A 27264-nucleotide genomic window follows, 5' to 3' on the forward strand; every position below is an offset into this window, starting at 1 on the left:
GATATAAAAACAATCCGTGGTTGCTTCCAAATACACGGTCTCCTGATTACAAGTGCAGGCTAACAAGTTTGAGAATTTTCATTTTTGGGAAATGGGGGATCACAAGACAAGTGAGCATGAATCCCCATCGGGAAAGAAGCAAAAAAAAAATGAAGGGAAACTAAATTGTGACAGATGGTGGCATAATGCAGTTTGCAATGCCACCACTAGATGGCACTAAATTGTGCACACTGTAGCTTTAAAAAGTTCAAGCTCCCGTTAAATTTTAAGTTGATTGTACTTCAAAAGATAAATTGAAATAACTTTTATAGTCATTTGAAGATACGTTTTTCGTGATTCAACCACTGCAACTCAATATCACGTCTGTTGACGTTATAATCACAAGTGAGTCATCTATGGATTTATGCTGAGTGACAGAAATTTCAGAAAAAAAAAAATAATAATCTCCAACACAGCACTGAGCGTGAATGGCTACAGGACATTTTTTGACTTGTACACTTTGTCCAGAAAACGCTGCCCAAAGTGGAGGAGGAGGAAGAGGAGGAGGTTCGAAAGCAGCCCGACCCTCTTCACCAGCTCATTCTGCATTTCAGCCACAACGCTCTGACTGAGTGCAGGTACATGTTCTCGCCTCCTCACACGTGGCCTCCTGGTACTGGCCCACTTTGTTCCGTCTGTGCTAGATTATGGCTTTGGCTGGCCTCTAAGCCTATAATGAGTGCTATTAAATCGTAGCCATATTTTTATACTTGAAGGTGCTGTTTGGTACATCCTCATAACTATAAATACAACCACTGCAGTGATCATAAGCAATAAGCAGATGTTCATCTTTCTGTCCCCTGTAGCTCATTGGAGGAGGATCCGTTGTATATTGCATATGCAGATATGATGGCAAAGGTACTTCATCCTCAAAATTATTGTTGTTGATGCTTTGAAGCAAATTCCATCAGATGTGGCATTGTCTTCCAGAGCTGTGCTGAAGGTGAAGAAGAGGAAGACGAGGGCAAAGAGAAGACATTCGAGGTGCTCCTGGTGTCTTTGGCATGCTCTTGTGTTGGTCGACTTGCACCCAATCATAACCAGCGGTGGTGTTTGTGATGATGTCCTGCAGGAAAAGGAGATGGAGAAACAAAAGATGTTATACCAGCAGGCGAGGCTGCATGACCGCGGGGCTGCAGAGATGGTTCTCCAGATGATCAGCGCCAGCAAAGGCAAGAGACCTTCCCTTTATCTCCACCTTCATTAGTGCAGCAGATAACAGAATATTTACAGAGGAATACTTCAAATGGTGATAAAAGCACCAAATTTGACAGAAGTACACCTTAGATATTACTCTCTTGAAAAAACTGACGAGCTACTTGAATTTTCAATAGGCGGCCACGTAGGGGTCAGTTGAAGAATTACATAGGGGTCAAAATATAAAAATGCTCCAGTCATATTTAAAATTATACCACATTATTTGTCTGATTGTAAAGATTCCAAAAAGGTATAAGAACAATAAGAATGGTGACAAAGTTTAGTTTCAGTTTGTACAGGGGTCAGAAGTTAGAGTTGCTCCAATTTTGTTAAAAGATGATGCAAATTATTGGTTGAGTTAATAGGGTTTCAAAAAGGACTAGTTTGCACCATGTATCATGCTTAGTTATCACTTTACGGGGTAATATATGTCACATGTCTTAGAATTCAATGGACGCCAACATTATTTGACCTTTACTTTAGAGACCAAGCATTCAACACAGTCAAAACTATTCCATTTATTAATCCAAGTAGCTCAATCAACAATTTGCACCATTTTTTACTAAAATTGGAGCAACTTTAATTTTTGATCCCTGTACAAACTGAAATTGACCTTTTTCACCATTCTTAAGGTTTTTACCCCATAACTCCATAACATTCAGTCATAGATAGTCCAAACTATACCTTTTTGGAATCTTTACAATCAGACAAATAATGTGGTATCATTTTCAATATGACTGGAGCATTTTTATATTTTGACGCATATGTAATTATTCAACTGACCCTTACGTGGCCGCCTACTGAAAATTCAAGTGGCTCGTTGGTTTTTTCAAAAGAGTAATATCTAAGGTGTACTTCTGCCAAATTTGGTGCTTTTATCACCATTTGAAGTATTGTTTCAGTTATTTGCTGTACTACATAATGCTCCTGCCTTGATTGTAACAGCAGCGTGGCGTGGTGGGTTTTTTGTGCTCGACAGGTCGACTCGGCGCTATGGTGACTTTCACGCTCAAATTGGGTATTTCCATTCTTAACGGGGGAAACATACTCGTTCAGCAGGTACTCAGCTCTCCTCGGGCAGAATTAGTTTTCATCTTCATGCCACTATTGACTCTGATTGTATCTTGATGCAGAAAATGCTGGACTACCTGAAGGAAAAACGAGATGCTGGCTTTTTCAAAAGTTTATCCGGACTGATGATGTCTTGCAGGTATTGAAGCCATGTTGTTGTGTGCATGAGTCATCAGGCAAATCATAATTTAGCTCATTTACAACAAATACACAGAGACTCGAGAGTGGCAGAAAGCAACGGCACTGAGACTCTTTAGGTTGCCGGACTGGGAGCGAGTGTTTGATCTGTAAGCAGAATTTGATTGGCAGCTTTCACGTTGGCATAAACAAACAAACTGATATGTGACATGCTTGGCAGGTTTCACCTAAAGCACACAGCTATAAAAGCATGAGAACTGCTCTGAGAGTGAGCAATCTCAGGTGCACTTTGTAACTGAATGCAAACCAAAACTCAAAGGTGTCCATTCTCTAGTGCATTTTTTTTAAATAAAAAAGAAAAATCCAAGATTTTGCTTCAAAATTTATCTTTCAATATCTCTGTAAATATTAACGATGGTGTAATATTTTCTAGACTATAAGTTGCACGGTAGGAAAAGTCACATCTGTTAAAAATGATGGGTGAGTTGGAATCAACTATCGGGGAGAGATTGTACGGTTTGTACGGCGTCAGTCACAATCAGTCAGAGCTGCGTGTCGTCAGAGCGAGCTGCAAAAAGTTTGTACCTGAGTTTTCAGAGGTGGTGTTTGTAGTTGCCATCTGCCACGCCGGTGTTTGCCAACCCGGACACCTCAACCGGCAACTTAGCCCCGCGACTGGACAGCAACAACGTCCGAGGCCCAACGTGGTGAATTCACTGAGGCCGCGCGCTGCGTCATTAGAGCCGCGCGTCACGAGTGCCGCTTCCCCGAGGCCTCGTGCAGCCACCGCGGATCCATCAGCGCGGAAACACCGAGGCCGCGCGGCACCAGCGCAGTGCAGATCCATCCCGGTGACAAACAACGCAGGCTGTTAACATCGGCGATCGACAAGCTGCTCATAAGCCGACCATGGGGCCTAAGAAGGTTCTGACAGCGGAGGAAGGTGACGATATTAAAAAATCTCTGGACTTTCTATCAGAGGAGATTTCTGTTGTGAAGCAGCAACAGAAATCAATCATGGATCTGGTGGAGGAGGTGAAGGCATTACGGCTCCAGAATGCCGAGAAAGACCGGCATCTGGTGCAGCTGGAAAATAGAGTGGCTGAATTGGAGCAGTACACCAGAATCAACGACGTCATCATCACAGGTCTTCATATCAAACCACGGTCCTACGCACGGGCGGTAACAGATGAGAGCGGAGGGGAGCCCAGTGAACAGGAGGTCAGCTCTGTGGAAAAACAGGTTGCTGATTTCCTCCTATCTAAAGGTATAGAAATGGATTTAAATAACATTGAAGCGTGCCACCCTCTGCCCCGGAGAAATGACGGTGATAAACGAACCGTCATCATGAGATTCATCAACAGAAAACACAAAACAGCACTGTTAAAACAAGGAAGAAAACTGAAAGGGACAAATGTATTCATCAATGAACATCTCACCAAACGGAATACCGACATCGCCAGGAAAGCACGCTTCTTGAAGAAACAGGGAAAAATCCAGCACACATGGACTTCAAACTGTAAAATATTCATCAAACTGAACGGATCACCAGAACAAGCAAAAGTCATGGCAATAAGGAACATCGAGGAGCTGGACAAATATGAACAATAGTGTTTCTTAAAGCGAGGATCTGGACAGATATGACCAATAAGGTATGAGGACACAAACACATCACAACACCATGACACAGACCAGAGGAACCTATTCATCTACTACCTATTCATCTACATCTGGAGACAAGAAGGATATAACTCAAAGGATTGCTGATCATGGAAAAGTAGAACTGAGAACATTTAAATACACAGACCACAATGTACTGGACTTGGAGCACGATATAGACCCGGACAATAATTTCTTCTCAAATATCAATGACAGTTGTTGCTATTATACAGATGAACAGTTTAATCGGATCATTAGAACGGATAACAAATTATCAATAATCCATTTCAACAGCAGAAGTCTATATGCAAACTTTAACAACATTAAAGAATATTTAAGTCAGTTTAAAAAAATATTTAACATAATTGCTATATCAGAAACATGGATCAATGAAGATAAAGGAATGGATTTTGAACTGGATGGATATGAATTTAATTGTGTAAACAGAAAAAATAAGAGTGGAGGAGGAGTGGCTGTGTATGTGGATAAGAACATGGATTATAAAATAGTAGACAATATGACAACTGTGATTGATAACTTATTAGAATGTATAACTATTGAAATATGTGAAGAAAAAGCAAAAATGTATTAGTCAGCTGTATATATAGAGCACCAGGATCTAGTATTGAAACATTCACTGACTGTATGGGAAAAATGTTCTCAAAAACTAATCAAAAAACTGTGTTCATTTGTGGTGACTTAAATATTGATCTGCTCAATCCAAATAAGCATAAAATAACAGATGAATTTATCAGTATAATGTACAGTATGAGTTTATATCCAAAAATCACCAGGCCAAGCAGAATTACATCCCATAGTGCCACCTTAATTGATAATATATTCAGCAATGATATTGAGAATAACACTGTGAGTGGATTATTAATCAATGACATTAGTGATCATCTACCAGTTTTCATCGTTTATAATAGAAACCATCGGCGGAATCAGCCAGAGGAGAAAATAAAATACAGGCGAGTGCGGACAGAGGAAAACATGAACACACTAAAGAAGGATTTACAGGAGCAAAACTGGGAAAAGGTATACAGTGAAAGTGATGTTGATAGTGCATATGAAACTTTTTTACAAATATTTACATCATTATATGATAAAAATTGTCCAATTAAACAAGACTACAGAAAACAAAAAATCCAAGCTCGACCATGGATGACGAAAGGGTTACGAAATGCATGTAATAAGATAAATACACTGTATAGAGAATTCATAAAACTAAAGACTAAAGAGGCAGAAAATAGATATAAGAAATACAAAAATAGATTAACTAATATTATACGGGTATGTAGGAAGGAATATTATAGTAACATATTATATAATAACAAAAACAATATTAAAGGAATATGGGATATATTAAATAGCATTATCAAAAATGGTAATAAAAAACAGAGTTACCCTCAGTATTTCATTGATAATAATGTCAAGAAGGAAAATAAGGATGAGGTAGTCAACGGTTTTAATAATTTTTTTGTAAATATTGGACCAAGCTTGGCAGAAAAAATTCCTGATTCCCAATCTGAGGATTGGGATAATAATCTTATAGAAAGAAATCCCTGTTCAATGTTCCTCACAGCAGTGGATGGAAATGAAATTATAGACATTGTGAATAATTGTAAATATAAAACATCTACCGATTTAAATGAAATTGATATGGTGGTGGTAAAACAGGTCATTGAATGGATTGTAGAACCATTAACATACATCTGTAACTTATCATTTCAAACCGGTAAATTTCCCAATCAAATGAAAATAGCTAAGGTTGTGCCGCTGTATAAGACTGGGGATAGACACCACTTCACAAATTATAGACCTGTTTCTTTGCTTCCACAATTTTCCAAATTATTAGAAAAGTTATTCAATAATAGATTAGACAAATTCATAAATAAACATAAATTACTTACTGATAGTCAATATGGATTCAGAGCACATAGTTCAACATCACTTGCATTAATAGAATCAGTTGAGGAGATTACAAACGCCATAGACCACAAATTACATTCAGTTGGAATATTTATAGACCTTAAAAAGGCTTTTGATACAATTAATCATGACATATTAATCAATAAACTTGAACAGTATGGGATTAGGGGGTTGGTGTTGCACTGGGTGAGAAGCTACTTAAGTAACAGAAAACAGTTTGTGAAGTTGGGGGAATATACATCATCATGCTTGGACAATGCTTGTGGCGTCCCACAGGGGTCAGTATTGGGTCCAAAACTGTTTCTAATTTATATAAATGATATTGTCAATGTTTCCAAAATATTAAAATTAGTATTATTTGCAGATGACACAAGCATTTTTTGTTCAGGGGGGGATTTGCAGGAGTTACTGAGGAGGATCAGTATAGAAATGGGAAAATTGAAAATATGGTTTGACAGAAACAAATTATCATTAAACTTAAGTAAAACAAAATACATGTTATTTGGCTATTGTAATACAGACATACAGGTTCAGTTACAAGTCGAGGGGGTAGATATTGAAAGGGTACATGAAAATAAGTTTCTGGGGGTGATAATAGATGATAAGATAAACTGGAAGACTCATATAAAACATATACAAAGTAAACTGTCAAGAAGCATTTCAGTTCTAAACAAAGCGAAACATATTCTGGACCACAACTCACTCCGCATTCTTTACTGCTCACTGGTTTTACCATATTTACAGTACTGTGCAGAGGTATGGGGTAATACTTATAAAGGTACAACACAATCACTATCAGTAATGCAGAAAAGAGCTATAAGAATTATTCATAATACTGGCTATAGAGATCATACAAATCCACTATTTTTACAATCCAAATTCTTAAAATTCACAGACTTGGTTCATTTTCAAACAGTACAAATTGTGTATAAAGCAATAAACAATTTACTTCCAGCAAATATTAAAAATATGTTTTTTAACAGATCAGGGGATTACAGTCTGAGGGGGAAATTTAATTTAAAGCATCAGTGGGCACGAACAACATTAAAAGGTTTCTGTATTTCTGTCTGTGGGGTGAGGATGTGGAACAGATTGGGAGTGGGGCTCAAGCAATGTCCAAGCATGACCCAGTTCAAACAGCGGTACAAAAATATGGTTTTTTCTGGGTATAGGGAGGAGGAAGGGTAATGAGGGTTAGGGTGTTTTGTTTTTTGCTTCGGCTTGTAAATATATAGTATTTTGTATGTAAGTAGGTATGTGTAGGTGTATATTTATGTTTGTGTATATATATGTGTATATATGTATATGTGTATATATGTGTATGTATATTGATGTGTGTATGTATATATATATGTGTATGTGTATGTATATGTATATATATATATTGATATCGGTTTAGGTGTGTAGGAATCTATGTGTATATGTGGCAAAGGGTATTACTGGTTGTGGGGAAGAAGGGGTAGGGATAAATAAGCTGATGCTTCACCCTACCCCTTTTCGGACATGTTGGGTACACAGTAGGAACTTTTTTGTTGTTGTCTTTACTGATCTATCTTGTAATTGTTGTTGTATCAAATGTTCGAAATAAACAGTTTTCATTCATTCATTCATTCATTCATTCATTCATTCATTCAAATGCCTCTTGAAGAGGAAAAACCTGTATATAAATTGCACTGGAATTATTGGTTGTTCTGTATTATTGGTTCTTTTATTTAGGATTGTTGTAGTATATTTTATTTATTTTTTTAGCATTTATTCTTTTCTTATTAGAGTTTATTTTGTTTAGTGCTTTGATTCCTGGTGTCGCCGACCAAATGGTCCCCCCTAAAAATCAGTCCACCTTTTGCATCTGCAAAATCCGTGGTTCACGGATTAAAGTCTCGTTTCTGCTTCAAACTGCACTCCAGTCATCATCTATCTCAGTGACAGATAACTAAAGCTTTTGTACAACAATCATTTCCACATAAATTCAGCATTATTTCATCATAAAAGACAGATGAAGAGATCAGAGCGCCGCGGCTAAACGAGCTGCTAGTTGATGCGTTCACTGCGCGTTGGTCATTTCAAAGCGTCACGCAAAATTTGCCAAGTTTCTGCATAAAACTGACTTTAGAATGATTTAAGAGGTTCTACCTTTATCATCTGATGGTAAATAATAATCCCATGAATCCATTTGATTGCTTTGGGTGAAGAGACTCTGTTTCAGACAAGGTGGAAAAGGTGGACTGATTTTTAGGGGCGGACCGTTTGGTCTGCAACACCGGGAAAGTCTGATATAAATAGTCATTGTTATTATTTATTAAGTTGATGTTGTTATTAATAAGAAATGTGTAATTTTTATTTTATTTATTGGTATATAGGTTGCACTGGAGTGTAAGTCGCAGGTCTTCCCCAAAAATACAACAAACAAACAAATATATATACTATTTATGTTGTCAGTAGTTGTTGCAGTTTTCTTGCTGTGGTTGTTAGACTTCATAAACAGAAATTTTGATCCATATAATCTGAATTATCTGAATCCAAACCAAATCTTACCTGTTCTGAGATATTAGCCTTCTACATTTACATATTTAGAAAAAAAAAACATATAAAAAAAAAAACTAAAAAAAAAATCCATAAAATATTGAAAAATGAATTGCAAATCTTCCAATGAAGGAAAAAAAAATGTGGGGGAAAAATAATTCCTGGATTAATCAGATTCACTGGATTAATCAACCGTCCACCAAGTTAACAGTCAGTATGTGCGCCCCCAGATTTGCTTTGCATTTCCAATGGCTTTCATAGAATAGAAAAGAATTAAAAAAAACAAAACTACAACATGAAAATGTCTTGCAGTGATGTATAAATACAACTTTATTATTTTTTTTTATCTTTTTCCCCTTCCATCAGCGTCCTTGACTTGAACGCTTTTGAAAGGCAAAACAAAGCAGAGGGTCTCGGGATGGTTACTGAAGAGGGATCGAGTAAGTCACAACACGTGAATACTCATTCAGTCATTGTTTCTGTACATGTTGAAATAAAAGATACTCTGATTTCAGATTGGAACAGATTAGAGGAGTTGTATTTTCTGTCAGACTTTTTTCCCCACAGCAACACCAAGAGGTTTCAGGTGTTGTTTGGTCTGAGCCACATGTGTTTACGGTTGCTTATTGTGTCCCACCTCAACAATGTGTTAGTTGCACCATGATATGTGTCTCATTCAGTCCTACAAATTCAGCCCTTAAAGGGGTCACATTACACAATATTTTAAGAAGCTAATATTGGCCACCAAGGGTCTTAAAACTGATATTAAAAGGACATTTTCACTTGTTTTACAGTCTAAGTCATGTTAAATCAATGACAGAAAACAATCTTGTGAGTTAACTGCTCATTCTTGATAAATACTTCGTATTAGTGAAATCACTCTTCCAGAATTTCTTGAAAAGTAAATCAGCAGGGCACCTGTACCTTAAAATTGCATTATGAAAATTCAGTAAGGTATATCTTCTATTGTACATTCCAGTTATACAATTATATATTATACATTCATGTAGTTAGACATATTTTATAACTTGCCACATATGTTATTATTAATGTTTTGCATTCGAATGGGGATTCTGCTTTTGTTGTTAATTGTTCAATAAAGCTTTTTTAAAAAACAAGCTGTATGTTAGCTAGTTTGGCTGATTGTAAACATTTGTCACTTTTGCCCTGGTTAGCTTAACAGATAGGCTTGCAGAATTTATGTTGTACAAGTGTTATTTATTTAGCTTTTATTTATTGTATTGTTTGTCTTTCATGTTATTCATACAGCTTTTTAAAGTGATAATAATGCTAATTTCAAGTGCATCAGTAGTAAAAAAAAAAAGTGACCAAAGTAATGTTCTAAGATTGATGCAGGGTTACTGTAAACCAGTCAATATGTATACCTAATTGGGTACAAATAAAGTCACTTTGACCTTGACCTTAACAAACTGTGATTCTTCAGAAATTATGGGACTACTAACATGTTGACAATTGCAAAGTTGGTTGCTAGCTTAGGTTTGTTGTTGTTATGAGCGTACAGTGGATTTTTAAACTCCTGGGGCAGCTGCTGTTCGCATTTTCTTTCCTAGACTGTTTTCCAAAATGGTATTTCTTACAAATATTGCAATTGATTGATTCATGGTGTTTTAATATGACTATAACATAGATGCTGATAATGTCTGATTAATGCCTGTGCATTAAAAAAAAAAAACACATTCCAAACACTCGCTAAGACACAGAAGAGAAAGAGAGACTGCACTTATGAGTCCATAGGGTGTGTCACTGTGTGAACGATAGCAAAAGTGCAATTAAGGAGACAGCAAACAGTTAATCAATTTGTGCAGACAGCTGGTTGTGGTACATTAAAAAATTTTCATGTGAGGTCCATCTCAAAGACTTCAACAGCTGCACCTCATCAGTCAACAAAATCTTCATATGCCTATAAAACACCCCTGCATAACGTGGCACATTAAAATAGAATCCAACACTCTGACTATAACCACATTATATAACACATTTTGCACAATATGACCCCTGTAAGGAAACATTTTCTCTCTCCATGTTTTGTGTGTCTGTTATGTGTCATCATGTTTTCATAAATGTGTCATGCAGGTAATCTTGTGCACTGTATGTCTTAAGGCACCTTGACATTTGCACGCATTTAACTCCGCACTGCCACGCAATTCATTGCCCATGTGACCCGCTGTGTTCCAGTGGATGCTGCGTTTTGTGCTGCTGGAAGCTGCGTCATATAAAATAATTCTTTTGTAGTGGATTAATCATTTGCTCTGAGTTTGGCTGATGGAAACACCTCAAATTGCTTCCAGAATCACAGAGGAATTTTCTACAGCTGCAGCTTTCTCTCTTCTGCGCTTCATGAGGTGGAGAACACATTTGGAATAGTTTAAAAGGTAATTATTTGTAATATTTCTATTGTAATAGCTTGGTAAAAGAGTTACATTTTCATTCCTTCTTATGAGTATCTGTTATGTAATTATGTTTATGATGGGTTTAACATCTCGTCATTAATCGTTCAGTTGAGCTGTGCTATGGTGCGGTGCGTTGACGCAGTGACTCGCAGTGACACACAGCATTTTTGAATTGTTTGCGTAATGTTCACATGAAGTTCATATAATTAATGCGTGCCAGAGATTTTAAACATTTCAAAATTTTCTTTGCACATTTGCACGAAGCTGCGTGCAATTTATGAGTTTGCAGTAAGTTTACTCTCTGGCACGACAGATTGCGTACCAGTGTGTGGATCTAATTTGTGCAAGTGTCAAGCCACCTTAAGTCGCGCCAAAGCTTTGTGTGCAAAGTAAAAGTGGTGCCGTCTGTGATCTCTGTGTGCTCTCATGGGGTGCCTATAGCATCTAAATACTTTTTTTTTTGTCATGCATATTCCAGCTCATTTTCACAACATAAGCTCAGGCATAAGTGATGGTGACTGTTAGTCCACGTGTAGTCTATAGACCTGCCTGAGAGGCAGACTGTAGTCTGTTTAACCGTAGGTTGATGTTGCAAACCGGTGTCAGTATGTCCAGATATTTCTGTAGTACTATCATTCTCTCCTGTTCCTACTTCTTCTGATTGAAACTCAATGTCTTCTCCTTTGCTTATGTCTGCTGTTTTGTTTCCTCCTGATTACATTTTTTATCTCATCGGTCGCAGTCAACGTGAGTGAGCGGGGTAAATACATAGTTTAGATTCTACTCATTCTATGCCATGCTGACATGTTGATTGCTCTTCATTCAACCCCTCACTTCCCTCATTTCCTCCCAGTGCGCCCCCCCACCCCCACTCCTCCCCATCCTTGTCTTGAATGCACTACAATTCCTTAAGTACTCCGAACTAAAGAAAAGCATGCATGTTCCTTTGACATCCTGATTGTTCAGGCTATGATCAGCTGCCCCCAAACTGACTCTACCGTCTCCTTTGTGTGGGACCTTGAACGTTTCTTAAATATAACGATTCTAACCAGCAAAATAGTAACTTACCAAAACTATGTTTGGGCAGTAAAGAAACAAAAAGGCTTTGCTGGTGTTAAAATGCAGAGCTCAGCTTTATTACTGTTACCGCTGTAATTTTATTTTCACTTTTTGACGAATGCACTGTATCTTGTCTGAGAACCAAACACAGTGCATATAATTTTGAAACTAGACAGCAGCTTTATGGTGAACGCTGTGCAAGCGCTGATGTGTGCAATGGTGCTGACACTGAAATGCTCGGTTTCTGACCTTCGTAACACTCAAACAGCCATTAATCTCATTTCCTTTCAGGTTCCAAGGTTCTGCAGAATGATGAGTTCACAAAGGACCTCTTTAGGTTTCTGCAGCTTCTCTGTGAGGGCCACAACAATGGTGGGTGAACACAGTGATTTAGAAGAGTTTTCTCAAGATGCATATTGAAGTCATTGTGATAGAATGTAGAAATTCCTGTTGATTTATAGCGTTCTTTGTATGTGTATGCATTTGATTGATTGAGTTCATTTTGTAAAATCAATATAAGGGTGATTCTTTAACTACGGGCACTATTGGCCTTGTAAATGTAATTTCCACCACACCATTGCCTTACAATATAATGCGCCTTGGGGCAACTGTTTGTTGTGATTTGGCGCTACGTATATACATGTGCTCTGATGTCACTGTTTATCTCCATAGAAACAACCCAAACAATCTTTCATACAAACTGTTTAAAGGGACATTACAGTGTTGTGGTGGAAATTACGGCAATAGTGTGGGACAACTACATTTTGTTTAAAAAAATCACAACAGTTGTATGACATTGAATACCCCAATTATGTTTTGATTATTTTACTGATATTTTATTCAGAGATATTTTAAAAGATTAGAAAAAATGTTTCTTTACCATTCATTTTTATCATTGAAGATCAAAAGTCTGGGTGTGGGACAAGCAAAAAATGGCAATATTTGCATATAATGATGCTGAAAAAAGGTGAAAAAGTCATCATAGACTACTAGAACAAATTTCTTAACACACTTTCATTGTAAAGATAACTATAAAAGTGTGAAATTTCCCCTTTTTTCTGTTTTTCATACAATATGATCAAAGGACATAATAAGTGTCCGTAGTCTAAGAATCACCCATAAACACAGAAAGGTGAATATATCAATGATACAAGGTGACAGAATAAAGCATAAACACTTATTTCCATTGTAGTCCTTGTGAGCTTGATTGCAAAGACATTAGAGTCTCGTCAGTTAATGTAAGTACCAAAAAATGTATAGTTAATTATATGTCGTTTACACTGGGATGCCAATAAAATAAGTACAATTTGAGACCAATAAGATCTTAATACATTAAAATAATAGCAACTTTATCCCTGTAGAAGTGTAGACAACAACAAATTTAGCACCCAGATTTGGACAAGAAAACAACAACAAAATAACTTGCACCGAGATTCAGACTAGAAAATAATGTACTAGCAGATAATCTAGTCTTTTGAACTAAAAATCACATTAAAAACGTTTGCATTCACAGATTAAAATGATTTTTCTAAATATTCACTTGAATGCAGGATTTCCATCTAATTAATATATGTAGCCCCAACTCAAATAAAGCACATCCATGCAAGATAATTTAATTTAATTTAGTTGGGGCTACATATATTTATTAGATGGAAATCCAATCCAGCGAGTCAGTTTTTTGAGTGAGGTGTGGATTGCAGAAATTGTTCTTTAACCACTGGGAGATAGAGGACACTTGGGAAACACCTGCAAGAATAAATTAAATCTCCACTTGCTGTTGACTACACTTCAAGGCATCTTCTACTTCTGATAGGCTCGGAAATACAGTAGTACAACCCCTGGAAAAAATTATGGAATCACCGGCCTCGGAGGATGTTCATTCAGTTGTTTAATTTTGTAGAAAAAAAGTAAAGTCAATTCAAATGGCAACTTTCTGGCTTTAAGAAACACTATAAGAAATCAGGAAAGAAATTGTGGCAGTCAGTAACGGTTACTTTTTTAGACCAAGCAGAGGGAAAAAAAATATAGAATCACTCAATTCTGAGGAAAAAATTATGGAATCATGAAAAACAAAAGAACGCTCCAACACATCACTAGTATTTTGTTGCTCCACCTCTGGCTTTTATAACAGCTTGCAGTCTCTGAGGCATGGCCTTAATGAGTGACAAACAGTACTCTTCATCAATCTGGCTCCAACTTTCTCTGATTGCTGTTGCCAGATCAGCTTTGCAGGTTGGAGCCTTGTCATGGACCATTTTCTTCAACTTCCACCAAAGATTTTCAACTGGATTAAGATCCGGACTATTTGCAGGCCATGACATTGATCCTATGTGTCTTTTTGCAAGGAATGTTTTCACAGTTTTTGCTCTATGGCAAGATGCATTATCACCTTGAAAAATGATTTCGTCATCCACAAACATCCTTTCAATTGATGGGATAAGAAAAGTGTCCAAAATATCAACGTAAACTTGTGCATTTATTGATGATGTAATGACAGCCATCTCCCCAGTGCCTTTACCTGACATGCAGCCCCATATCATCAATGACTGTGGAAATTTACATGTTCTCTTCAGGCAGTCATCTTTATAAATCTCATTGGAACGGCACCAAACAAAAGTTCCAGCATCATCACCTTGCCCAATGCAGATTCGAGATTCATCACTGAATATGACTTTCATCCAGTCATCCACAGTCCACAATTGCTTTTCCTTAGCCCATTGTAACCTTGTTTTTTTCTGTTTAGGTGTTAATGATGGCTTTCGTTTAGCTTTTCTGTATGTAAATCCCATTTCCTTTAGGCAGTTTCTTACAGTTTGGTCACAGACGTTGACTCCAGTTTCCTCCCATTCGTTCCTCATTTGTTTTGTTGTGCATTTTCGATTTTTGAGACATATTGCTTTAAGTTTTCTGTCTTGACGCTTTGATGTCTTCCTTGGTCTACCAGTATGTTTGCCTTTAACAACCTTCCCATGTTGTTTGTATTTGGTCCAGAGTTTAGACACAGCTGACTGTGAACAACCAACATCTTTTGCAACATTGCGTGATGATTTACCCTCTTTTAAGAGTTTGATAATCCTCTCCTTTGTTTCAATTGACATCTCTTGTGTTGGAGCCATGATTCATGTCAGTCCACTTGGTGCAACAGCTCTCCAAGGTGTGATCACTCCTTTTTAGATGCAGACTAACGAGCAGATCTGATTTGATGCAGGTGTTAGTTTTGGGGATGAAAATTTACAGGGTGATTCCATAATTTATTCCTCAGAATTGAGTGAGTCCATATTTTTTTTCCCTCTGCTTGGTCTAAAAAAGTAACCATTACTGACTGCCACAATTTGTTTTCTTGATTTCTTATAGTGTTTCTTAAAGCCAGAAAGTTGCCATTTGAAATGACTTTAGTTTTGTGTCATGTCTGTGATCTGCTTTTTTTCTACAAAATTAAACAATTGAATGAACATCCTCCGAGGCCGGTGATTCCATAATTATTGCCAGGGGTTGTATTTATCAATGGCTGATGCAAATGAAGTCCCAAGCACACTCAGTCACTTGAACATGTTCATGTATCTAATCTGCTGACTTCTCAAAAGAAATCTGGCTGTGCACAAAATATTTATTAATGTGTTTGCATTTACATTGAAATGCTATATTATATAACATTTCAGAGCAAGAAACTGACCGAGCATCAACAAATCTCTGCTTGCTGTTGTTTTATTAGTGCATTATCTGTTTTAGATTTTCAGAACTTCTTGAGGACTCAGACGGGAAATACAACAACAGTCAACATCATCATTAGCACTGTAGACTACCTACTAAGACTGCAGGTACATTATTAGATGCACCATTTTAAGTTAAGAATTACACACTGCTCAAAAATCAATTGAACATTCATTCCTTTGAAGAACGGTATGTGTTCATACTTTCTTCTATTAGGAATCCATTAGTGATTTCTACTGGTACTACTCTGGTAAAGATGTTATAGATGAGGCTGGACAGAGGAACTTCTCCAAAGCACTGGCTGTGGCCAAACAGGTCTTCAACTCCTTAACTGAGTACATACAGGTACAGCATCGTAATATTCTGTGCAGAAACTAGGCAAAATCAAAGTAAAACAGCATGAATAATCAAAACTTTCCCATGCAAACGCTGATCCTGAGCATGCAGATTGATTTCTGATGCTCTGCAGTTGTTCTGTATATCCGTTCTGCTGTTTAACTCCAGGGTCCATGTATTGGCAACCAGCAGAGTTTGGCTCACAGCAGGCTGTGGGATGCAGTGGTGGGCTTCTTGCATGTTTTTGCCAACATGCAGATGAAGTTATCCCAGGTATTCACTGTTTGAAAGGGATGCTTGATGTGTGGTTGAGTCAGCCGGAGGCTCTTATAAAATATCTACAGCCACTAGATGTCTCTCTGTGCACAACCATAACCCCAGGCAACTACAGCAGTTACAAATGTTGTATTGTCCAGCTATATGATACATGGTTCCACCTATTCCATTTATGTCCTCTGTGGCCAAAAAGCAAGGAGTTGGGTGTAGTCCAGGTGAATAACCTTATCTCATGGTCGTCAGAAAATGCTCGGCCTGACTACAGAATCCAGACTGACGGAGTGCATCGGAGTACAGTTTTGAATTTAGTGCATCAACGTATAGTGTAGATTTATGGCGTGCTGATGTACACTCCACAGAGACACTAAATGAGCCAGTGTGAGCTCACCATCTGCTTCCAGACATGAAAATATCATTAACCCCTAAGCTGATGGATGACTACAACATAAGGGGACAGAGTCATGCTGGGGTTCCAAATCTGAAGCCTCAATCTCTCCAAATGTAGCTCAGGGATGTTAGACAAGGAGACAGTCACCTTACAGGAAAAACATGAATCATTTATATTATATTATATTAGGGCTGGGCAAGTTAACATGTTATTATCGCGTTAATGCATTCATTAATTAACACCGGCAATTTTTTTATCGCACATTAACGCAGTTTTTTTTTTCTTTCTTTTTTTTCCAAGTCTGTTGCTGACTGCTGCCACGGACATGGAGAAGGGCACGGAACTTTTACATGGCCATTTTAATCTTAATGTGCTTCCAGATGGCGTAGTCGATAGAACTGAAGTTGCTAAAGTTCTCCTGCAATGTGCCGCGCACTGAGCACTGGGGGAAAAAGGTCTCCCACAGCCACTAAAGTGCTCCTTGCAGCAGACGGCGCACTGAGCTCTAGGGGATAAGGGAGACTGGGGCCAGCTTCCCCTGGAAGATTTTTAAATTTGTAACCCTCAGAAACACTATTGCCTGCATTTTGAGCACTAAATTGTGTGAAGGAAAGCATTTTTTTTTTTCCCAATTTTCAGAATCAGAATTAGAAGAAGTTTATTGCCATTGCCAGTGAACAGGATTCACAGACTAGGAATTTGCTTTGGTACAATGGTGCAACATTAACAAGAGATAAAATGCTAGGATAAAATATAACATATGTGTCAAAATAAGATAAAATATAAGATAAAAAAAAAAGAAATGAAATATGAACGGCTGTGTGCAACAGAAAAAACAGAGAAACAGAAAAAACAGTGCAGTGGGAGGAGTGCAATTAAAAACCAAAGTACATTGTCTAAAGTGACCCGTGATAAAATGATAAAGTGACAGAGTTAAGCTTAAGGTGACTGAGTTATGAGGTGTTCATGAGTCTAACGGCAGAGGGGAAGAAACTGTTCTTATGGCGGGAGGTTCTGGTCCGGATGGACCCGAGGGGAGTGGTCTGAATAGACCGTGTGCAGGGTGAGAAGGGTCAGCTGTGATCCAACCTGCGCGGCCCAGAGTCCTGGAGACGTGTAGGTCATGGAGAGATGGAAGGCTACAGCCAATCACCTTCTCAGCAGAGGCCACAATGCGCTGCAGTCTGTGTCTGTCCCTGGCTGTGGCCCCAGCGTACCACACCGTGATGGAGGAGCAGAGGATGGACTCGATGATGGCCGTGTAGAACTGCACCATCAGCTGGACAGGCAGCTTGGCTTTGTTTTATTTATCTTATTTATTTATCTTTGTTACAGCCTTACTTTAAAGCCAAAAGAAACAAGGCATCAGGTCAAAACACAGAATAATGTAGATGTGTGTCAGGAACATCAGAACTGCTAATTTATACACAGCAGTTTATTCAAGAAAATCCTTGTGTTTTTTTCTAACATTAAATAACTTGTAATTAAAATAGTTTTAAGTTAAAAAAAAAGTTTCTTTAGAAATCTTTGGTGTTTGTCTGTAAATTAAAATCATAACTCAACGGTGGTTGTTGTTAACCCTGTTAACTGCAACTGCATAAACAAAATGCTGTTGTTAAGTGTTTGCAGAACAAATGTTATGGCACTTTCATTCATATGGCACAACATTTAAAATAAAATTGTGCTATACACTACTTTTGAATTAATTTTTGGATTTTGCGTATAGCAATGCAATTAATCACGATTAATCGCATGATTTCCATGATTAATCATGATTAATCACATTGTTATATGCATTGTTACAGTAGTGTTCAGAATAATAGTAGTGCTATGTGACTAAAAAGATTGATCCAGGTTTTGAGTATATTTCTTATTGTTACATGGGAAACAAGGTACCAGTAGATTCAGTAGATTCTCACAAATCCAACAAGACCAAGCATTCATGATATGCACACTCTTAAGGCTATGAAATTGGACTATTAGTAAAAAAAAAAGTAGAAAAGGGGGTGTTCACAATAATAGTAGCATCTGCTGTTGACGCTACAAACTCAAAACTGTTATGTTCAAACTGCTTTTTTAGCAATCCTGTGAATCACTAAACTAGTATTTAGTTGTATAACCACAGTTTTTCATGATTTCTTCACATCTGCGAGGCATTAATTTTGTTGGTTTGGAACCAAGATTTTGCTCGTTTACTAGTGTACTTGAGGTCATTGTCTTGTTGAAACACCCATTTCAAGGGCATGTCCTCTTCAGCATAAGGCACCATGACCTCTTCAAGTATTTTGACATATCCAAACTGATCCATGATACCTGGTATGTGATATATAGGCCCAACACCATAGTAGGAGAAACATGCCCATATCATGATGCTTGCACCACCATGCTTCACTGTCTTCACTGTGAACTGTGGTTTGAATTCAGAGTTTGGGGTCGTCTCACAAACTGTCTGTAGCCCTTGGACCCAAAAAGAACAATTTTACTCTCATCAGTCCACAAAATATTCCTCCATTTCTCTTTAGGCCAGTTGATGTGTTCTTTGGCAAATTGTAACCTCTTCTGCACGTCTTTTATTTAACAGAGGGACTTTGCGGGGGATTCTTGCAAATAAATTAGCTTCACACAGGCGTCTTCTGTCACAGCACTTACAGGTAACTCCAGACTGTCTTTGATCATTCTGGAGCTGATCAATGGGTGAGCCTTTGCCATTCTGGTTATTCTTCTATCCATTTAAGGATTGTTTTCCATTTTCTTCAATGTGTCTCTGTTTTTTTGTTTTGTTTTTTTTTTTGTCCATTTTAAAGCATTGGAGATCATTGTAGATGAACAGCCTATAATTTTTTGCACCGGCGTGTAAGTTTTCCACTCTCCAATCAACTTTTTAATCAAACTACGCTGTTCTTCTAAAGAATGTCTTGAACGTCCCATTTTCCTCAGGCTTTCAAAGAGAAAAGCATGTTCAACAGGTGCTGGCTTCAGCCTTAAATAGGGGACACCTGATTCACACCTGTTTGTTCCACAAAATTGACAAACTCACTGACCAAATGTCACACTACTATTATTATGAACACCCCCTTTTCTACTTTTTTTACTAATAGCCCAATTTCACAGCCTTAAGAGTGTGCATATCATGAATGCTTGGTCTTGTTGGATTTGTGAGAATCTACTGAATCTACTGGTACCTTGTTTCCCATGTAACAATAAGAAATATACTCAAAACCTGGATTAATCTTTTTAGTCACATAGCACTACTATTATTCTGAACGCTACTGTATGTTGAATTGTGAGTAAATGTTTCGTTTCTTTGTCCACTTGTAACAGGATTCCAGTCAGATTGACTTACTGAAGGAGCTGTTGGACCTCCAGAAAGACATGATCGTCATGCTGCTCTCTCTTCTTGAAGGTTTCTTCTTGTTGCTTCACTTGACGGGTTTCCATTACTCTCCAAATTGCACTATTGAAAATATGCTGAATGGAAACGTGTGACTTTTTTTTAAACCCTCTTAAATGTTGCAGAAAAGTTGTACACCCACATGAAGTGTTTTTTATGCAATAAAATAGCCTTATTTTGAAAAACTGGAATGAAAACACTTTTTCCACTATTACAGGTCACATGACATGCAGGAAGATATAATTCATGACACGGTACATGTGGACGAAGTAAGAGACAGAGAGCTTGTTAAAAGTTATAAGGAAGGATGTTACGGCAATCTTGCATTTAAAAAAACCCAATGAAATGGCAATATTTAATGGGCTTTGCTGTTCCATGACAATGACAATTGGAATTACAATTTTCGTGAGACTTTTAGTACAATGGCAGTTATCCTGAGAGGACAAAACCCGGCAGTTGCATTCAGTCACTCGATGGAAATGCTGTCATTTCACAACTGTGTTTGTGTACATTCTGAAATTATCGCTAAATGTTTGTGGAAATCTGTAATGGAAACCCAGGTACCATCTCCATTTGCAAAGATTTTTTTATGAGGTGTTCTTGGAATTGAATTCATATTTAATCTGCTTTCAGGCTTGTTTCTTAGTACTGTGTGAACCAACCACATCCACTGTACTTTGTCTACTTTTTCTATTACAGGTAATGTTGTAAATGGCACCATTGGCAAACAAATGGTGGACACCCTTGTGGAATCCTCCAGTAATGTGGAGATGATCCTGAAGTTTTTCGACATGTTCCTGAAGTTGAAGGACTTGACAACCTCAGACAGCTTCAAAGAGTATGACTCTGAAAGCAAAGGGGTCATCTCAAAGAAGGATTTCCAGAAGTCCATGGAGAACCAGAAGCAGTATTCCCAATCTGAGATAGAGTTTCTCCTCTCATGTGCTGAGGCTGATGAGAATGACATGTTCAACTATGAACAGTTTGTGGAGCGATTTCATGAACCAGCCAAGGACATTGGCTTTAATGTAGCTGTGCTGCTAACCAATCTTTCAGAACATATGCCTCATGATGCTCGTCTCGCAACGTTTCTTGACCTCGCTGAGAGTGTCCTCAGTTACTTTGAGCCATTTTTGGGTCGTATTGAGATCATGGGCGGTGCTAAGCGCATTGAGAGAGTCTACTTTGAGATCAGCGAGTCGAGTCGCACTCAGTGGGAAAAGCCTCAAGTCAAAGAGTCAAAGCGACAGTTCATATTTGATGTGGTCAATGAAGGTGGAGAGAGCGAGAAGATGGAGCTTTTTGTTAACTTCTGTGAGGACACTATCTTTGAGATGCAACTAGCTTCTCAAATCTCAGAGCCAGACCCGGTAGAGCGTCCGGAGGAAGATGAAGGAGACAGCCAGAGTGTGCTGGAAAACCAGGAAGATGAGGAGGATAGCTCCATCTTGGAGTCTTCCTCTGCTTTTACATTTGCCTGCATTTCCCTGAGGAAGAGCCTCTGCCACTTCCGCCAACTGTTCACTTTGAAGAGCATGAGGCGGCAGTACAGAAAATTCAGGAAGATGAGTGTGAAAGAGATGGTACGAGGCTTCTTCTCGTTCTTCTGGATGATCATCACTGGTCTTTTCCACTTTATCTACAGTCTAGTTTGGCTTTTTTTCCATATCATATGGACTACTATGTTTGGGGGTGGCCTCGTTGAAGGGGCTAAGAATATGAAGGTAACAGACATTTTGGGAAACATGCCAGACCCCACCCAGTTTGGCATTCATGGAGACGTGTTGGAGACAGAGAAGATGGAGGCGAGCGAAGCTGCAGTGTTGGCAGAAATGGGGCAGATGGCACAGAGGGATGCTGCGGAGGCTGACTTGATGGCTGAGCTGCTGAACATACAGCCCAAGAAGGAGGGCAAGCATGGGGCCGAACCAGGTTTGGGGGACGTGTCTGAAGTTGTGGTAGGGGATGCACCATCCATAGCCAGTGCTGTCAAACAGAAGAAGGAACAGGTGTGCATTCAAATGAAATGGATAAGCTCCTTCATTATGTTCCTAATATTCATATATAAACAAAGTACAACAGCCAGATTTCACTGCAACATCATCAAAAGACCCCAAATGTGATTACATATTGTTAAATATTATTTTTAAGAGCACTTATCACTGTTAAGGTTGTAGTGTATTGTGATATATGACCTGGGCAGTTTCAGCATTAGCAAACAATAGACTCCCTCCAAGCACTAATATCATTGATCTTCCTTACAATATTTTTAAATATCTCAAACCACGTATGTTGCGCATTGACAGTCTACCAAATGCATGGTGCCATTCAGATTGGAGGACATTTCAATGAGAGGGAGCAGAAAAACTGAAAGATTTCTTTCCCATTTTCATGCGCATATGAGGTACTCGAAAGCACATGTCATTTGAGCGCAGAGCATAATGGCTTTAAGATCTCTGAAGTAAAATGGATAATTAAGTCACAACCAGCCCAGTAAGAGGCTTGTAAACCAATCCTCCAATGTGTATGTTGCCTTACATTCAAAGAGGGCATGCCAGCATTAGCATACAACTCACAGTGGTGGGTGAGGTGGCTACAACCAGTGATGAATCTCAAGGCACAGTGATACAGCGGGGTTAAAGACTGTAGACAACTGGTTGAAGCACACATATACACGACATCACTGTAGTCCAGTACAGGTAAGACGGTAGCAGTTATCAGGAGCTTCTGACCCTGCTGGGTTGCTCACTAATGCACTGTGCCTTGATGTGCAACACTAAAAAGTCCACTTTCGTCATGGTGGCAGTGGGTAAAAGTCAATAGTGGTCACATTTGGACAATATTTAAGGCAGTTTTTAAAGTGGAACTCCACGGTAACAAAATAGTCTTCCCATTACATAACACTGATAGGTGTTGTTTGGATTTGTTGGATTCCTCCAAGCTTATCCACTTTATTAGCAAACTCGACCAATTAAGATAAAGATAAAGATTAATTTAATTTATCTTGAAATAAATTATTTTGCCAGAGTAAACAAACAGTAAACATTAAATAATGCTTAGACAATTACACAATTGTCTACACAATTATATAAGTGTGCCTTTTTGTAGCTATTTGTCGTGATATTTCTGTCATTCAAATACCTATGAATACCTTTCACAGTTTGTCTCTGTGCCACAAATGTTGGAATATATAACAAATTAACAAACCCAGCTTTTGTGATGTTGGCTAATGGTACAACTGCCCAGCAAGCGTGTTGAGGACCCCTGATATCCGCGGGTTGGCGTATGCACACATCCCTCACAGTGATATGTGCTATTGTATATTTCCCACGCTCCCTGCTCCACCTAAAACATATTTAGATATTTGTTTCATTTACAAAATGTTTTATTGAATTATTTGAAAATCAACACAATAACCTCTTTGTTACACAGTTGGCTGCAAAGAAGAAGGCAGCAAATGGAGACTACAAATCTGATTCAGAGAAAGGAGAGTGAGTGTTCTGCTATTGTTCTTCATACACAGTGGAACTATAGTTGATTTAAATCTTAATAAGCAATAATATAGATAGTCAGATATAGATAGTCAATAATATAGTCAGACCTGGAACTGTAGTAGTATCTACTAAGACCCCGCAGGTACATTATTAAATACACTGTTTGAAGTTCAGAATTGTTTCTGTGAAGGCTCTCAGAATTGTGCATTGCTCAAAAGTAGATGGAACATCAAGAATTGTGGAAGGTGAACTGAAGTCTATGCCTCAATGGCAGTGATTCCGTCATTAAAAGGGGATCTCTTGTTCCAGTTCAGAAGATGGCGAGAAGAAGGACCATGACAAAGCCAAAGATGAAGGTCCTCCAGAGCCCTCAGTGGAAGAGAAGAAGACCCCAAAGAAGAGACTTGGCCAGAAGAAAGAACCACCAGAGGCCTTCATGGCCAGCTTTTTCGCCAGCTTGAAAATCTACCAAACCAAGATGCTGGTGAGATGTTACTCATGTCCAAAAATAGTGACATGTTAAGAAAGTAGAACTCTTTTTTTTTTTAATCTTGAGTTTTTGCTGAAAAATATATATTCTTCTTTTGACAGAATTATCTTGCAAGAAATTTCTACAACCTCCGCTTCTTGGCACTTTTTGTTGCCTTTGCTATCAACTTCATTCTTCTCTTCTACAAAGTAAGAGTGTTGTCAAGATATTGCACAGTCAGTTGTGCAAAATTTGTGTTTAATCTTTTATAGTTACATTTGGTTATGGATTCATGATAAACTTCCTCAAAGTTCTACATTTAAATGTTAGTGCGTGTAAACGAAACGATCACCTCAGTGCCTGGAATCATGGAATTTGGCTATAAATTTCAAACTCACTTTAAAAGACACCTCGCAACGTATAAATAACTTGCTGCAAATCTTTGACTTCTTTAAATACTATTTGTATCTGTTTTGAGAAACACTTTTATTGTGTTTAGGTGACTGGTGATTATTCAGACGATGAAGACCCGTGGAATGGTCGAGGTAGAGCTGGAGAGGAGGAAGAAGAAGGTGCTCTGGAGTACTTTGTACTGCAGGAGAGCACGGGATACATGGCACCAACACTGCACTTTTTGGCAATACTACACACTGTAATCTCTTTCCTGTGTGTAGTGGGATACTATTACCTAAAGGTACAGGACCTGTATCAGACAAACACACTGAAGTACGCGCTGTTAAGTTTTACATACAAACTTAATTGCTTTGTGATGAATAACAGCAAAAGATTTTTATTGGGCAGATAAACATAAAACAGTGTAATTGGGAAATAAATGTTTGTTTATGGCAAAAGAGGGCATGGTAGTGAAATAACTTTTCACAAAATGTGGTGGAATGAGTTGAGCCTGAACTGTAACAGATTTCAGTTCCAGATAAGATAAGATAAGATTGACTTTATTTATCCCGAAGGAAATAATTTCATCAGAGTACAGAAACAGTAAACAGTGAACATTTATTTTATTTTATTTCATTTATTTATTTTTTAAATAAGTACAAGGAATTTACTCCAAATAACTCTGAATAGCTCTTGTCGTTATGATTTTCATCCTGCAGAAGGGGGAGGAATTATACAGTCTGATTGCCACAGGTAGGAAAGACCTCCTTTGGTATTTGGTGGTGCACCTCGGTGGTCTCAGTCTATGGCTGAAGATGCTCTGATAGTTTGTCAGTGTGGCATGCAGGGGGTGGGAAGTTTCCTCAGCATCCTCCTCTCTGTCACCTCTACCACAGAGATAAAGGGACAAGCCAAAAAGTATGACTTTGGGCTTTTTACTGATAACTAAAAAATGGGAACACATGCCAATACATTGTACAGCAGAAAGATTAAATATGATAAGGTAATTGTAAAATGAGAATGATCCTTGGAAAGTTTAAATAGTTAAATAGTTTTTAGAATTACCAACAGAACATCCAAAACAGGAAAAAAAACAGACTAGAAAAGGATATGCAAATGAGATTAAACATGAGACCAGTTCTACCACTCTGGAGACAGGAAGATCTGGTGGTGTCCTCTTTAAGTAGGACACCACTGATTGATGCAGGTGTGCCGCAACCATAGGTGTAGATGATGATCAGCTCCACTGGCAGGGAAAACACAGGAAGGAGGGGAGAAAAAACAAAAGGTTCCAGCTAAGAAATCCATATCTATACATATACATGGTAAAGTGGCTGCAAAACTCAGTGGCTCAAAAACATCCAAACGGAACAGAGCAGAGTCAACAGAGATCACATGGCAAGCCAGTGTCCCCATTCCCTTTCCCAAAACAAAGTCATAGTAGGACAAACTCCATGACATCCCTCAGTCATACAGAAGTCCTCCAAATATTCCAGATTTCAAACCGGCACTGCCCCTGTAGGAGTAACTCGCCTCCAGACTTATCCAACACTCCTTAGATACAGTATCTATCTTTCCACAATAATGATGCAATCATATTGCCTTTATGTCCAAGGTGCCATTGGTAGTATTCAAGCGAGAGAAGGAGATAGCAAGGAAGTTGGAGTTTGCTGGCCTCTACATCACAGAGCAGCCATCAGATGATGACATCAAAGGACAGTGGGACAGACTTGTCATCAACACACCGTACGTCCATTACAATCCATGGTGTATTCATTTTCCAAACAAAGGTTTTATTCAAATGTTCTAATACTACTTGTGTATATACCAGGTCCTTCCCCAACAACTACTGGGATAAATTTGTCAAACGGAAAGTGAGTCTCCACTTTAAGTTCGTCAACTGTATTTTGTAAATTTTACGATGAAAATGTCAGCTGGAGTGTAATCGCGTGCCTCCCCTTTGCTTTGCTGCCGGTTGTATGTAGGTGATTAAAAAGTACGGAGACCTGTATGGAGCAGAGAGGATAGCAGAGCTGCTTGGTTTGGATAAAAGTGCCCTGGATTTCAATCCTACGGAGGAAACGGTCACCAAGGAGGCTTCACTGGTGTCATGGTGAGTGATTAGATGGGAAAGGAAAAAGACAGCAGACAAGCTTGAACTACTTCAAGAGAAAATAGAGGTCAAAAATGAAAGCCTCATATCCACAATTTGTCCTTCAGGTTGAGCTCAATCGACACAAAGTACCACATTTGGAAAATGGGGGTGGTGTTTACAGACAATGTGAGTTAAAAAAAAACTGGCTCCTGTTTGCCTTGTTGAGAGATGAATGGGTTTGATGATGAAATGTCGATGCTCCTTTGTTTTCTTTAACAGTCGTTCCTGTATCTGGTGTGGTACACCACCATGTCCATTCTGGGCCACTACAACAACTTCTTCTTTGCTGCCCACCTGCTGGACATTGCCATGGGCTTCAAGACTCTCCGTACCATCCTCTCCTCTGTCACACATAACGGCAAACAGGTGAGAAAGAAGAAGAACATCCCTGCAGAGGTGGAGTGTAATAATAACCACATCATATTTGGTTCCACATGGCTCCACAAAAGCTAAATTTTGTCTAAATATCTTGAACAAACAAGTGCAACAATCTTGGACAAATATCTTTCAAAATTCAGACTTTTGCCATTCCAAAGCATCCATCATATTCCAGCCCAGGTGGGATGTTTAAGTGGGAGGGGCTAAGGAAAAATGGAAAAAAAAATCTTTATTTTAAGTAGGT

At 38.4% G+C, this 27264-nt stretch overlaps 1 protein-coding gene across 1 annotated transcript in view; it reads left to right on the forward strand.

Annotated features, from left to right (window-relative positions):
* LOC117532313 (ryanodine receptor 3-like) overlaps nucleotides 1-27264 on the forward strand; it is a 323993-nt gene that overhangs the window by 284903 nt on the left and 11826 nt on the right. The window contains 23 exon segments of the mRNA XM_034195633.1: nucleotides 508-617; nucleotides 846-897; nucleotides 970-1023; nucleotides 1112-1211; nucleotides 2216-2295; nucleotides 2370-2446; nucleotides 8926-8999; nucleotides 11713-11730; nucleotides 12321-12401; nucleotides 15759-15847; nucleotides 15957-16085; nucleotides 16245-16349; nucleotides 20062-20143; nucleotides 20831-22140; nucleotides 23564-23622; nucleotides 23935-24109; nucleotides 24217-24303; nucleotides 24594-24788; nucleotides 26103-26233; nucleotides 26319-26361; nucleotides 26473-26600; nucleotides 26708-26768; nucleotides 26862-27008. Of these exon segments, the coding sequence (XP_034051524.1) occupies nucleotides 508-617; nucleotides 846-897; nucleotides 970-1023; nucleotides 1112-1211; nucleotides 2216-2295; nucleotides 2370-2446; nucleotides 8926-8999; nucleotides 11713-11730; nucleotides 12321-12401; nucleotides 15759-15847; nucleotides 15957-16085; nucleotides 16245-16349; nucleotides 20062-20143; nucleotides 20831-22140; nucleotides 23564-23622; nucleotides 23935-24109; nucleotides 24217-24303; nucleotides 24594-24788; nucleotides 26103-26233; nucleotides 26319-26361; nucleotides 26473-26600; nucleotides 26708-26768; nucleotides 26862-27008 (3387 nt within the window).

This window comes from Thalassophryne amazonica, chromosome 19 (genome assembly GCF_902500255.1).
Source record: "Thalassophryne amazonica chromosome 19, fThaAma1.1, whole genome shotgun sequence".
Lineage (NCBI taxonomy): Eukaryota > Metazoa > Chordata > Actinopteri > Batrachoidiformes > Batrachoididae > Thalassophryne > Thalassophryne amazonica.